The sequence below is a fragment of the Corythoichthys intestinalis genome, chromosome 6, assembly GCF_030265065.1.
Source record: "Corythoichthys intestinalis isolate RoL2023-P3 chromosome 6, ASM3026506v1, whole genome shotgun sequence".
Lineage (NCBI taxonomy): Eukaryota > Metazoa > Chordata > Actinopteri > Syngnathiformes > Syngnathidae > Corythoichthys > Corythoichthys intestinalis.
The window spans coordinates 10,478,038-10,491,718 of NC_080400.1; the positions used below are offsets into that span (position 1 = coordinate 10,478,038).

Below are 13,681 nucleotides of genomic sequence, written 5' to 3' on the forward strand. Positions count from 1 at the left end.
ATATATATATATATATGTATATGTATATATGTGTGTATATTTTTTTGCAAACAGAGTGGTATCGGAATGGTATCGGTATCGGCCGATACTGCACAGCCAGGTATCTGTGACGGTATCGGGCCCAAAAATGGTATCGGTGCAACACTAATAATTACACAATGCTCATGTGTGCTGAAGCCCATAAAATCAGTCGCACCCAAGCGCCAGCAGAGGGCGACAAAACTCCAAAAAACACAAGTAACAAGTTGGCATTGCACTGTGCTGTCATTTTAATCTGTTTGAGTGGGGCATGTGCGTTAATTGCGTCAAATATTTTAACGTGATTAATCAGAAAAATTAATTACTGCCCGTTAACGCGATAATTTTGGCAGCCCTACTTTTTTTTTTATCTATTAAGATTTCATAAAGGGAAAAAAACACTAAATATACTGTGATTTCTGTCTTTGTGTAATGACAATAAAGGTGTTCTATTCTATCATTTATATATGGTTACAAAAATATGTTTAAAATTTGTCCTTGCAAAAACATTCATTTGATGCTCATAATTTACTCTGAGGGCCGCAAAAAGTAATGTGGTGGGCCCAATTTGCCCCCCGGGCAACGGGATTGACACCTGTGTGTTAAACAGACATTTTATGTTGTTGATAAATTAGCCTTTTGGACCCAATTCAATGAAATTGTAAAGTTGATTTTGATTTTAATTGCATATTTTATGCATGAAAAACATTGCTTGTCGTTTGTTTTGTTATATTTTAAAAGAGCCTTTAAACAAAATTTAAGATCGCTTATTTAGTATTCCTCTCTGAGTTTCTTCCCTACCTACTTTGAACTTCATTTTGCTGCCCGGAACGGAACAAATCCACTTGAGATGATGTGGAACAAGCATGACGGTGATGTAGCCACTCTCAAGAGCTTGACATTTTCCTTTTCCGAAATAAGTTGAAGTAGAATTTCACTTTTGCAAAGAGATGAAAGTGGATGGGATTGAGCTTATGAATCAGAACGGGGAATTGTCCCTTCTGATTGATTGAGTGATTGGTGGGACAACCAATCAGAAAAAGAAAGGACCATTTTCTTTCACTAGAGAGAGTTGATGTTTTGTTCAGGTTTCAAATTACTTTCGGACTGTGATTTGGGTAGTGATGTAACAAAGTGCGCTGGGCCTTGGAAGTGTGTATCGAGTAATCAAGGGACGTTTCCACTAGGGGTGTGACAAAATATTGAAACGGTGATTATAACAAATTTTAGTATGCAATAATTTATCTCATAAATTATTGTGACATGCGATATTATTGCGCACCCCCAATTTTTTAAAAAAAAAAACAATTTACAATAACACAGTGAGAATACAGTAACGTCCATTCATTGGACACTAGAGTATTCACAGCCATTCTGTCCGATTTTCGGGGCATTTACAGGTCACTTGCGTTTTATATACAGGTCATTTCCTGTTGAATTTGAGTCACTGCCTATTCATTTGGGCGATTCCCAGGTCACTTCTTGTTCTTTAACACAAAATAAACAGGAAGTGACCCATAAAATACCCCCAAATTAACAGGAAGTAACTAAAAATTAACAGGTAAATGACCTCAAATGGCCCAAATTTACCTCATTGCCTGGCATTGACTGCCACTGACGGCCATAGACGTTCAATCCATTTGAAGTTCAGTTCAAATGGATTGGACGTCTACTAGTGATAAACTCATTCCAATTCACAGCAGAAGCTTGTTTTTCTGTTTATTAGTTGTTTGTAGAATATCCTAGAATGATTTCCTGACCAATGTATCGATAATCGTTGTATCGCCGTATCGTCAGATCATCATTATCGTAAGCTTTGTATCGCAAATCCTATCGTATCGTGCGGTAACAAGAGGTTCCCACTCCTAGATACTTTCCACAGAGTGCGTAACGAGGCTCGCGCGAGAGCGCGCGCGGGTAGTAGAGTAGCATTTTAGAGTAGTATTTTATTTATTTATTTAGGAGACGCAAGGGGAACGAGTAGGAAGAATGGGAGAACGAGCGAGATAGCGAGAGATAGCGGTCGCATGTCTTAGCAGCACGCTGTTATTTTGTTATTGTTTTTCTGTATTATTGTTACCACAATCAAGTGGGTAAGCAAATACAGACTTCTCTCCTTCTTCCCCATATCCGGGGCATTACAATAGTTTGGATCGGACTTTTCGGCGAAAGTGAGCGGTGGACGGCCGTCTTGGACGTAAAGCAAACTTTGATTGAACTTGCGCGGAGAGGCGGGGCCCAAAATAAAGCCTTGCTCTATTTTCAGAGCGTTGGTCACAGTAAAATATTTATTAGTTCAAGCAGAGTAAAATGATACATATTCACGGTACAAGAACGTTGTTTCCGTGTCCATCGATTGGTAAGAAAAGGCTGTTTGTACGAGTGACGTGTGGGCGCTCCCATCAGGGGGGACATTTCGCGTGGAGTGGCTATTTTTCGGCACAACACCGGCGCGCCAACTTCAGACAATTACGGCTGACGAAACTTTGATGAATGCGCCCCCCCCAATTTCGCGAGCTCTGGGACACTCGAAAAATGACTCTCATACGTCTCCTTGCTAAGTTAATGGTACCTCGATGTGCGCTTGTGTGGAAATTTAGTTCACGAACAACGGGGGAAAAACTATTCACCTTCTCACCGAATCAAGTAAAACTCTTTACACGACTATTAGAATTCCCCCAGTCCTGTAAATAGGTCAGTTGACAGAAGGACTGTTATTGTTGTGGTAATGTAGTACTTACGAGGGTCAAATAAAAAGGAAAAAGGAGGACTACGACGGCGGTCTGAAACCCGCGGCTCTCGGGCCGCATGCGGCTCTTTAGCGCTGCTTTTTTTTTTTTTCTTTTTTTTTTTTATGGAAAAAGATGGGGGAGGGAAATATATTTTTTGTTTTAATAGGATTTCTAGGAGGACAAACATGACACAAACATTCTTTCAATTCATTAATATTGTAATGAAGTTAAACGTGTGGTGGCATCATACAACAGAGTAGTCACGTGGTGCGCTATAGGATCCACTGCGGGGAAAATAAACATTTAATCATGAAGGCTAATTATGTATTTCTAGCCAACTTAGTCATTTTTATAGTAGGCTAATATAGCTAGTATTGATAATTATAAGGCTTGTACAAGGCTTTGAATTTTTTGCTGCTCCAGACATACTGTATCAGTTTTGTTTTTTGGTTTTTTTTTTTTTGGGGGGGGGGTCAAATATGGCTCTTTCAACAGTTTGGGTTGCCAACCCTGAGTCACTACGAGATGTAAGTCGTACTATTGCTACGAGAAAAAAAGTCGCATTATTACATAGGGTAACGTAGCTGTAATCAGCTACGCATTTTACATACATGTACCGTAGCTGAGAGCTATAACATTAGCCTAGCTAATGAAATATTTCAAATATATCTTTGTTATGGTTCTTCTTGGGGGAAAAAAATAATGAAGAAAAAAAAAAAAATCGCCGTGGCACAACATGGTGAGGCTGTCCGACTCCGATGCAGCCCACCACCACAGTTTCAAAAAATCCTATGGGAAACACTGGTCAGAGACCCTCCCACCACAGTCTCCTAAAATCCTGTGGGAAACACTGTAATATTATGAGAATATTATATTATAATATTATTGCGACATGATATGAGATGACAGGCGATCACAATTGCATTTTGCAGCTGCAGTTTGTATTGCATTTGAGTGTGCAACTGAAACAAAAATAGATCTTTTTATTAAATAGTATATCGTATCGTATCGTTACCCTGCCATATCGAGGTGACTCGTATCGTGAGATTAAGTGTATCGCCCCATCCCTAGAACCTATAGGCATGTTTTTGGGTGAGTGCATTCTCGATTAATTACCGAAAACCTGTCTGTTATGTTCTCTCAAGAGCAAATGGGAACTTTTGTTTGTGTGTGTCGATGTGTATGTGCATTCTGTGTCGGCAGCTCATCACGAGCTCCAGCCAGTCAGCCAGCCTCTGATTACGCAGCACTTGCTTTGTGGCGGCTCGGCTGGTCATCATCAGCACAAACGGTGGCTCAGACACAAAACAAAATGAAAGAGCTTTTTTTTTTTTAATCAGATTGATCAGATTTTTCATGTTTATAGTAGAATAAATATTTCTACGTTTAAATTTAGACGCGCTTTATCGTTATTATGAAATAACAAAAATATTGGCATATTTTTTTTGTACAATATTCTAATTTAAAAATGTATCTATCATAATAATAATTATTTATAATTATTGAACAAATTTTATTGAATAAAATATACAGTATACAAAAAGTTTTTTTTTGTAAAATACTGTTTTAAATGTAGTTTTATATATGTATCTATATATATGTCTATATATATGTCTATATATATGTGTGTATATATATATATATATATATATATATATATATATATATATATATATATATATAATGTAACCCTTACTTTTCGAGGCTGTGAGTCGATTGGGTTACAGTTTCTTTGTGTAGATTACATTTACTCACTTTTCTCTACTACAATGAGGACCAACACGGTAGGACAAAATAAACCAGAAACGTCAACGGCGCAATAACGTGGCCGCCGCGAGAACAGTGAAAGAATTATACACAGATCCTGCTTACACAATTAAATGTATTAATTTCTGTGTGGCGCTTTAACTTGAGAAAATCCACCAATAAAGCTTTTGAAAACCGTTCTTAAGAAAAAAAATGATTCATTGAGGCATTCATTTGTAAAATACATGTTAAATCTTTGTCATTGGGATTGCTTTTCTCTTTAGCACAGGAGTTCTTTTTTGTTCTTTCTTTCAGAAAGAAAGCTGACCAATACACGGGGTCTGAAAGGCAAATTGTTGTTGGATTATCTTTAAATACCCGCAACTTTTTGAGCAGAATTCTAGCTTTGTATAGGCTAATGTTCCTATTGGTGAAAGCACAAAGGTGTGTAATAAACAACTAGCACATTTATATTTTGCATTTTGTTTTCTTACTGTACCGAAAATGAATCGAACCGTTACCTCAAAACCGAGGTACGTACCGAACCAAGATTTTTGTGTACCGTTACACCCTCAGGTGACTTGAAGTTCCGCTCTGAGACCCCAATTTGGCCAAATTTCAAAATTGCATGTGTAATACATCATTGGAAAGCTTAAAATCTCAATTTTCTGGGGGGATAAAAATTTTGAACAGGAGGGCATTTCAAAAAAAAAAAATTTTTTTTTTTTTAAACAGCAAAACCCTAACTGGAGGTGAGAGCACACGAGAGCAGAATTAAAGACGCCACAATTTTAATTATATATTATCGCGTACTTACCTTTTTTCGATCCAAAAACTCCATGTAGCATGTATCACCGAGTGTCAAGACACAGTTGTGAATGGTCACAACCGGACTTTGTGGGCATTTTATGGGTGAAACACGGTGATATAACAAGACAAGGGTCGCAATGTAAAAATTGCAGAAATTAAGAAGTGGTCGAGATTTTATTTTTCAAATATTTACCCTTTTAAACGTGTTTTTTTTTTTCTTCAATTTTTCTTTGTTTGGATCGATTATTTAACATTTAAAATATCGGGGGAAATGCGACAGTAACAAAAAAAATACAATTAAGCGATAGTTATGAAGTAGATATCTGTGACCTATTTACAGATGCTATTTTTTTCATTGCGACATAATTTGTTTAAAAGTTTAAAATATGCGAGTGAATCATTTAATAAAGTATTTTTTTAAACTAAATATTAGACATCAATTAATGATTCCAAGCTAAAAATGATATACATTTCAAATAATAAATATAATTACTTCTTTTTATAGCTGGGTTGAAACAAAAGCGGTTGCGCGTGTCTGTAAACGGGGGTCTTCAGGGTAAAACGAAAAAATTAAAAATAGTTCGGGGGCTTAATGCGCCATGAAACTGCTATGGCAGTATATAGACATTTTACTCTATCAAACACAACAGTTCTTTTGGCTTAAAATACAGCAGTTTATTTTAAAGAGGGGTGCAAGAGCAGAAACTGCTTTTTCAGCCCTATCTGTGTTTTCCGCCATAAATATTTTTGGAGCGTTGGGGGGCTCCTAGCTCCACATTTTGTCTAGGGCACCTTGTCACCTAGGGCCGGCCCTAATAACTAATCATAATTAATGAACCAAATATTTGATTTTAAACTATCTTACTAATATTTTATTAAGATGCATTTGAGTCTACGGACACATACAGAGAAAAATCTATGAAGAATTTCAAGGGTTTACTGAACACTAATCGCATATTCCCTGTGTTTGAAAAAATAAACTTGAGGCGGCAGCCTTTATTTAAGGGAGCAATAGAGTGAATGATCCATGTGAGCAACATGAAAGGAATGTTCTGGTTTGTGAGTCGTGACAGAGCGCGCCTCACTCCCAACACACCAAAACCAAACAAAACTCTCTTAACACCGCTCGTGAATAAGTTACTACTAATAAATAATTCACGATTACAGCAGTTAAACACTATGACTTTAATCTGAAATTCTGACTTAAATCTGAAATTCTGAATTGTTGATTTCTCCATTTTTTTTTTTTTTTTTGGACTGTTGTAGGCGCTAGCAGCCAACGCGGGCACTGGGTTCGCCGTGGCCGAGCCACAAGTGGCCATGTTCTGCGGCAAGCTCAACATGCACGTCAACATCCAAACGGGCCGCTGGGAACCCGACCCGTCCGGAACCAAGGGCTGCTTGGGTAGCAAAGAAGGCGTGTTGCAATACTGCCAAGAGGTGAGTCACCAAATCTGAAAAGTACCGTATTGGCCCGAATACAAGACGGTGTTTTTTGCATTGAGACATGACAGAAAAAGAGGGGGTCGTCTTATATTCGCGGTCTTGACGTTGTACCCATTCACGACGCTAGATGGCGCCAGATATCCGTGACTTTTTTACAGACACCATTTTTTTCATTGTGACGGAATTTGTTTAAAAGTTTAAAATATGCGAGTGAATATTTTTTTATGTCGTTTTTTTTTTTTTTTTTTTTTAATGAAATATCATTTAATGCTTGTAAGCTAAAAATGACAGACATTTTGAATAATAAAAATAATTAATTACCTTCGTTTTATGGCTGGGTTGAAACAAAAGCGGTTGCGCGACGTCTGTAAACGGGGGTTGCCAGGGTAAAACGGACAAATTAAAAATAGTTCGGGGCTTCATGCGCCATGAGTCTGCTATGGCAGCACATAGACATGTTTTTCTATCAAACGCAATAGTTGTTTTGGTTTAAAATACAGCAGTTTCTTCTAAAGACCAAATGTGAAGTAATTTCATAACATGCCAAATAGGGTCACAATTAAAGTAGTTAAACATTGCCCAACAAATAAAGCATGAAAAAATAAAAATAAAATAATTTACATGTATATATGTATATTTCCGAAGTTCGAGCCTGAAAGGGGACGAACCCGGAAGTGATACGTCACACCGAGAACTGCGATGGCAGCGCTCCATACGGCCGCCATACAAAGCCCTTCAAACAATGATTCAAACAGCGATATAAGCGATAGATCGAGCGCAAGGGAGGACATCCAAGTTTTTGAAGAATTGGAGGAAGAAGAGGAGGTTGGAATTTTATGTTGGACCTAACATGTATTAGCCAGACGCCAATCAGGATGCAAACAATGTGCCTAAACTACCTGACATGGAATGGAGACAAGACCCATCGAGATTACAAGATTGGTAAAATATAGGCTGTTATTATCTTCATGATTTGAAGATGCAGGCATTTGCACATAATTTTATGTTTTTGTCTATCTGATGACATTGTTTAAAAAAAATAATAATCAGACTTCATGGACATTTTGGCAGATCCGGCAGCTCTCTGCATATAAAATAATAATATAAAAACGTTGGGGGGAAAGAAGGAGATGAGTCGTTGATGGCTTTCTCCACTTTATTGTGGCAACAATAAGAAAACAAAATAATAGCAGACTGCCGCCACATTCGACCGCAAAGTTTTGCTTCTCGCTCATCTCCCCCTCGCCTCCTACTACTCACAGCTCTCCAATATCAGCGTCTCTTAAACGGATCGTGCATAGTGTCTTGTTATGAGCTTTTTGTTGACAAAGGTATCGAACACACGACGTGCTGACAACTTTGTTTCTTTATTAACACATGGAGCTAACATTATGAACACAGCTTGGGGCTCTCAGCAGGCTGTGCGGAGCGATAGATAGAGTCTGTGCCTCTCTATCACACTCCCACGTCACGTGACCAAAACAAGAGTAACGTTGTGTGCACTTTAGGGTGCCTTGAAAAACATTATATCAGAATATTACACACAGTTAGGACATTACAGTATAAAATAAAATAATAATACGCATAAATTCATTTATACAACAAATCCCAAGAATTGCATGTAGTTTATGAAAATTAATGTCATATTAAAGAGTCGGAGATTTGTTGGTGCACTGAGAAGCTGGACCAACAAATCATACTCCTGACATTTAAAAAAAAACTTGAAATTTGCGTCATCTTGGGAGCATGCAGCCAGGATGAAACGATATTTCAACAAGCCAAAAAGACTGTTGCATTTACTGTCTTTTTTCAAAAAGAAGGAAGATGGTTCAAAACGAGTCAGAAAAGCACATAGAAAAGAAAGAAAAAAGGAAAGTCCCACAGCATGGCAAGTGGGCATTTGCGTTTTGTTTTCAGCACCATTTTCTGCATAATGTAATGTCCGTAACTGTGTGCGGGCCCGTGAAGGGGCCATCAGACAGCAGAGTGGTGACGTAGCGGGAAGTGAGGAGAAGAGTGCGGCGTGAGAGCGAAGTTGGCGGTCGCATGTTGCAGCAGTCCGCTGTTATTTTTGTTATTTGTTATTTAACTGTTGCCACAATAAAGTGAAGCAAGCCATCATTCACTCCTCTCCTTTCTATTTCCCTTTTCGGGCGAATACAGTATGTTCCGGGACCTGTTCACGTGCCGTCATCCCTGCGCTGTCATATGTAATTTGCGTTCCGACACCTTATGATTTACAAATTAAGCACTGTTCCACAACAGTTGGCAGCTCTGTTTTGACAAAGTCATCAGTCATCTATCAGAAAATCACACTTACTTTTTTGCAAATCCTTAATCATAAGCAGAGCGGTTGAGGAAGCAGGCATCTTCGAAGTCTTTGTAGCAGAGAACACAACTCGATGATGGCGTGAAATTCATTCGCTTAGTGCGAACAAAAGATGTCCATTTACGTGCCCTGCTATCCTTCAGCCACTCATTCAACTTTTCTTTAGATTGAGAACAATATATCGCCACACACCGCCGTGGCATCTTACCGAGAAGCAATGCAACAATACTGTGTGTATGGCGGAGTCCCCTCGCAGTTTTTGGTGTGACGTCATTTCCGAAGATTGTCGAAGAAAAGCATTTTCGTTGTCAAGGGCTTTGCTATGGGTTAAACAAAGAATCTGAAAGGGTTTCGTCAAAAAAAATAACGGAAATATGCTTATAATTGTTTAGCCATTGATTTTATTCAAAAACGTGGTTAGCCAAACTTATACTTCACATTTGGTCTTTAAAGAGGAGTGCAAGAGCAGAAACTGCTTTTTCAGTCTTGTCTGTGTTTTCCGCCATATATATACATATTTTAAAAATCATACTTTGGAGAAAAAAAAGTGAAAAAACATTTATTTTTATTTTATGTAGTGTTGCACCGATACCATTTTTTGGGCCCAATACCGATACCAATACCTGGCTGTGCAGTATTGGCCGATACCGATACCATTCCGATACCACTCTGGAGATACAACGATACGATTTTCGATACAATTCAATACATGTAATACTCTGAAACAGAAATTACAACTTTTTTTTTTTAATGTTTTTTTATTTGCTAACAAGCAACAATAACAATGCCATCATACATCAACAGTATTTGCAGCATTATCTATAGTCACTGGTATGGATTGATTCGGCCAGCTTAATTTCCATTCAGTCATGGCGGTTTTTAATTCATCATTGTAGTATATGGACTACGCGTCACTCTGGGCTCACGCAGCTAATGTATGGGATCTAACGTAGGACATCTAGGTTGCTATTTGATGATATCTAGAGTGCGCGTGAATGTTTTCTGGGAAAAAAGAAAGAAAGTTAACTAACGCCACAGAAGTCACTTCTACTCATTACTGCACAACACCAACATATGACAATCGACTTTAATAAACAGGACGAGTTTGAAGTAAGGCACGCTTAATTTGCCACTCATTGTTCATCATGAAACTGTGAGTTTGCATAGTATCCCACGGTCTTATCCTTTCTAATCCCAACGTTGTGTTAACAGTAGGCGCTAGTAAACGCATGCTAACCGCTTGTGAATGCCATGTCTGTATGAGCAGCGTATCATCACAGGTTTGCGTTGGTGTGAACACATTTATTACTTAAAACAAAAGTGTTATTTCTTTTGGTAAATTAGAGACAAAATTATACGGATGTCGGGATTTGGGAATTTAGATCCCTCGGGGAGGACAGTACAGTTGCGTTCAAGTGATGCTAGTATATGATATCGGCGCCCTAAATGTTGGTACTCGTCGATACCGATACCACCAATTCGGGCCGGATCGGCGCCCCCTGCCGATACTGATATCGGTATCGGTGCAACTTTAATTTCATGTAGTCATTGAGGTTAGCATCACTTTTACAAGAGAGGCCTGAGCACTAACGGAAACAGTTACATTGATCAGTAAAAACATCAGACAAAAGAGATTTAAAATCACCAAGATGAATGATTGACTGTTGCTTTGCACAGTAAAGCCTTATAGATGAATAACATGAGGTGGATATTTCTTCTTGACTGTAGTGAAGACCATCCAACGTTTTGATTAAGGGTACAATGAAATGCAGAAATTGTCATTGGTGATGAAACGTAGTGCACTGTGATAAACCGGGTTTAACTGATGAAGAGTTGATGGAAATGCATGACAATACAGGATGTCCCCATAATCAAGGACAGAAACAAAAGAAGATAACACAATGGTTTTAGGGTTAGAAGTTGACAGACAGCCTTTGATTCTATACAGGAAGCTAAATTTGAATTTAAGTTTACGGATTAGACGACGAATATGGGTTTTGAATGATAAATTACTGTCAATCCAAATTCCTAAGTATTTGTATGAGTCAGTTAAAGTCATTTGGGTACCAGTTAGGGATTTGATTCCGGATAAGTTATTGTCAGTAATGGTGGAAGTGGAAAAAAACATGTATTTAGTTTTTTCAGCATTTAAAACTAATCTGTGGTTATGAAGAGATATTTGTAAAGAATCAAAAGCAGTCTGTAAATGAGTCAGAGGTCATATATATATTAGGGCTGTCAAACGATTAAAAATTTTAATCGAGTTAATTACAGCTTAAAAATTAATTAATCGTAATTAATCGCAATTCAAACCATCTCTAAAATATGCCATATTTTTCTGTAAATTATTGTTGGAATGGAAAGATAAGACACACGGCGGATATATACATATAACATACTGTACATAAGTAATGTATTTGTTTATTGTAACAATAAATCCACAAATGGCATTAACATTCTTTCTGTTAAAGTGATCCACGGTTAGAAAGACTTGTAGTTCTTAAACGATAAATGTTATAGTTACAAGTTATAGTAATTTTATATTAAAACCCCTCTTAATGTTTTCGTTTTAATAAAATTTGTAAAATTTTCAATCAAAAAATAAACTTGTAGCCCGCCATTGTTGATGGCAATAATTACTTACACTATAAAATCAGTCGCACCCAAGCGCCAGCAGAGGGCAGAAAAACTCCGCAAAACACAATTAACAAGTGGGCCTTTCACTCCTCTGTCATTTCAATCTGTCTGAGCTGGGCCAAGTGCGTTAATTGCGTCAAAATTTTTAACAGGATTAATTTTAAAAATTAATTAACGCCCGTTAACGCGATAATTTTGACAGCCCTAATATATATATATATATAGATATAGATATATAGATATATAGATATATAGATATATAGATATATATGGTGGAAAACACACACAAGACTGAAAAAGCAGTTTCTGCTCTTGCACTCTTCTTTAAAAGAAACTGCTGTATTATCAGCTAAAACAACTGTTGTGTTTGATAGAACAATATATCTATATGCTGCCATAGCAGTTTCATGGCACATTAAGCCCCTAAACTATTTTCAATTTGTCCGTTTTACCCTGAAAACCCCCGTTTACAGCCGTCGCGCAACCGCTTTTGTTTCAAACCAGCCATAAAAAGAAGGCAATTAATTATATATATAATTCAAAATGTCTGTCGTTTTTAGCTAAGAATCAATCATTGATGTCTCATATTTCATTTTTTTAAAAAATGACTTTAAAAAAATTATTCACTCACATATTTTAAACTTAAACAAATTATGTCACAATGAAAAAATGGCGTCTGTAAAAAAGTCACGGATATCTACCTCATAACTATCGCTTAATTGTATTTTTTTTTTTTGTTACTGTCGCATTTTCTCCGATATGTGAGATGATAAATAATTGATCCAAACAAAAAAAAGTTGGGGAAAAAAAAAAACGTTTAAAAGGGTAAATATATGAAAAAGAAAATCTCGACCAGTCCTTGATGTCTACAATTTCTGCATCGTGACCCTTGTTATATTACCATATTTCACCCATAAAATCCCCCCAAAATCCAGCCATTCACAACTGTGTCTTGACACAGTGATACATGCTACATGGAGTTTTTGGATCGAAACAAAGTATGTACGCGATAATATCATGTTAAAGTCATGGCGTCTGTAATTCTGTTCTCGCATGCTCTCACCTCCAGATAGGGTTTTGCTGTTTAATATCGCAATATAATATCGCAGTATATCGCAAGCCCCCCAAAAATCGTTTTTTGCAATATCGTTCAGGTCTAGTTGAAATCAAATATATCCATCGCCTTTGTCTTCTTCCTGTACGCACGTGACATCAGTACACCGCATTAAAAGTAGTCCGGGCAAAACGTCATGCTTAGAGCAGGCAAAATTAAAAGATTCCACGAGGCAGAGAAAATTGCCCGATCAATTTTTAAAATCGAGTTACTCGAATTATTCGATTAATCGTTTTAGCTCTACTCTGGTTTGTTTTTGACAGATGTACCCTGAGCTCCAGATCACCAACGTGGTGGAGGCAAACCAGCCACTGCGCATCGACAATTGGTGCAAGAAGGAGAAGAAGGTGTGCAAGGGGCACGCCCACACCGTGGTGCCTTTCAAATGCCTCGGTAAGTAAGCAAACGCTCCAAATTTCGATATGTCACATGGTCGAATCAGCACGGGAAAAAACAACTGTTCAATTTCGATTTTGTTATTTCGCTCTCTCAGTTTTTAGAGGTGTTTGCTTGTTTTTATTCATTTTAATTTTTCTTTAAATGATTAGTTATACTTATACATAGTTTTTAGATGTTTTTGTATTGGTTTTTCATACTTTAGGTAATTTATCAGGTGAAGGTTGAAAAATAAAAATAAAATACAACTGAAGAAAACAAACAAATATGTATTTAGTCAATTAGATTATGGAGATTAAGTTTGAAAACTAAGATGAAGTGCAGTTAATTTCAGTTTGTTTTAATTTTGTTAACACACAATAGTTAATTTTTTTTTTTTTACGGTAATTAAAAAAAAAAAAAATTTCAGTTGACTAAAATGTTTTCATGTTTTTGTTAGGGCTGTCAAAATTA

At 37.2% G+C, this 13,681-nt stretch overlaps 1 protein-coding gene across 4 annotated transcripts in view; it reads left to right on the forward strand.

Moving 5' to 3' along the window:
- The window catches only part of LOC130916983 (amyloid beta precursor like protein 2-like), a 191,277-nt gene that overhangs the window by 84,804 nt on the left and 92,792 nt on the right, over positions 1-13,681 (forward strand). For all 4 annotated transcript variants that reach the window (XM_057837997.1, XM_057837999.1, XM_057837998.1 and 1 more), the window contains exons 2-3: positions 6,573-6,746; positions 13,096-13,225. In XM_057837997.1, coding sequence (XP_057693980.1) covers positions 6,573-6,746; positions 13,096-13,225 — 304 coding nt within the window. The remainder of the gene's footprint in view (positions 1-6,572; positions 6,747-13,095; positions 13,226-13,681) is intronic.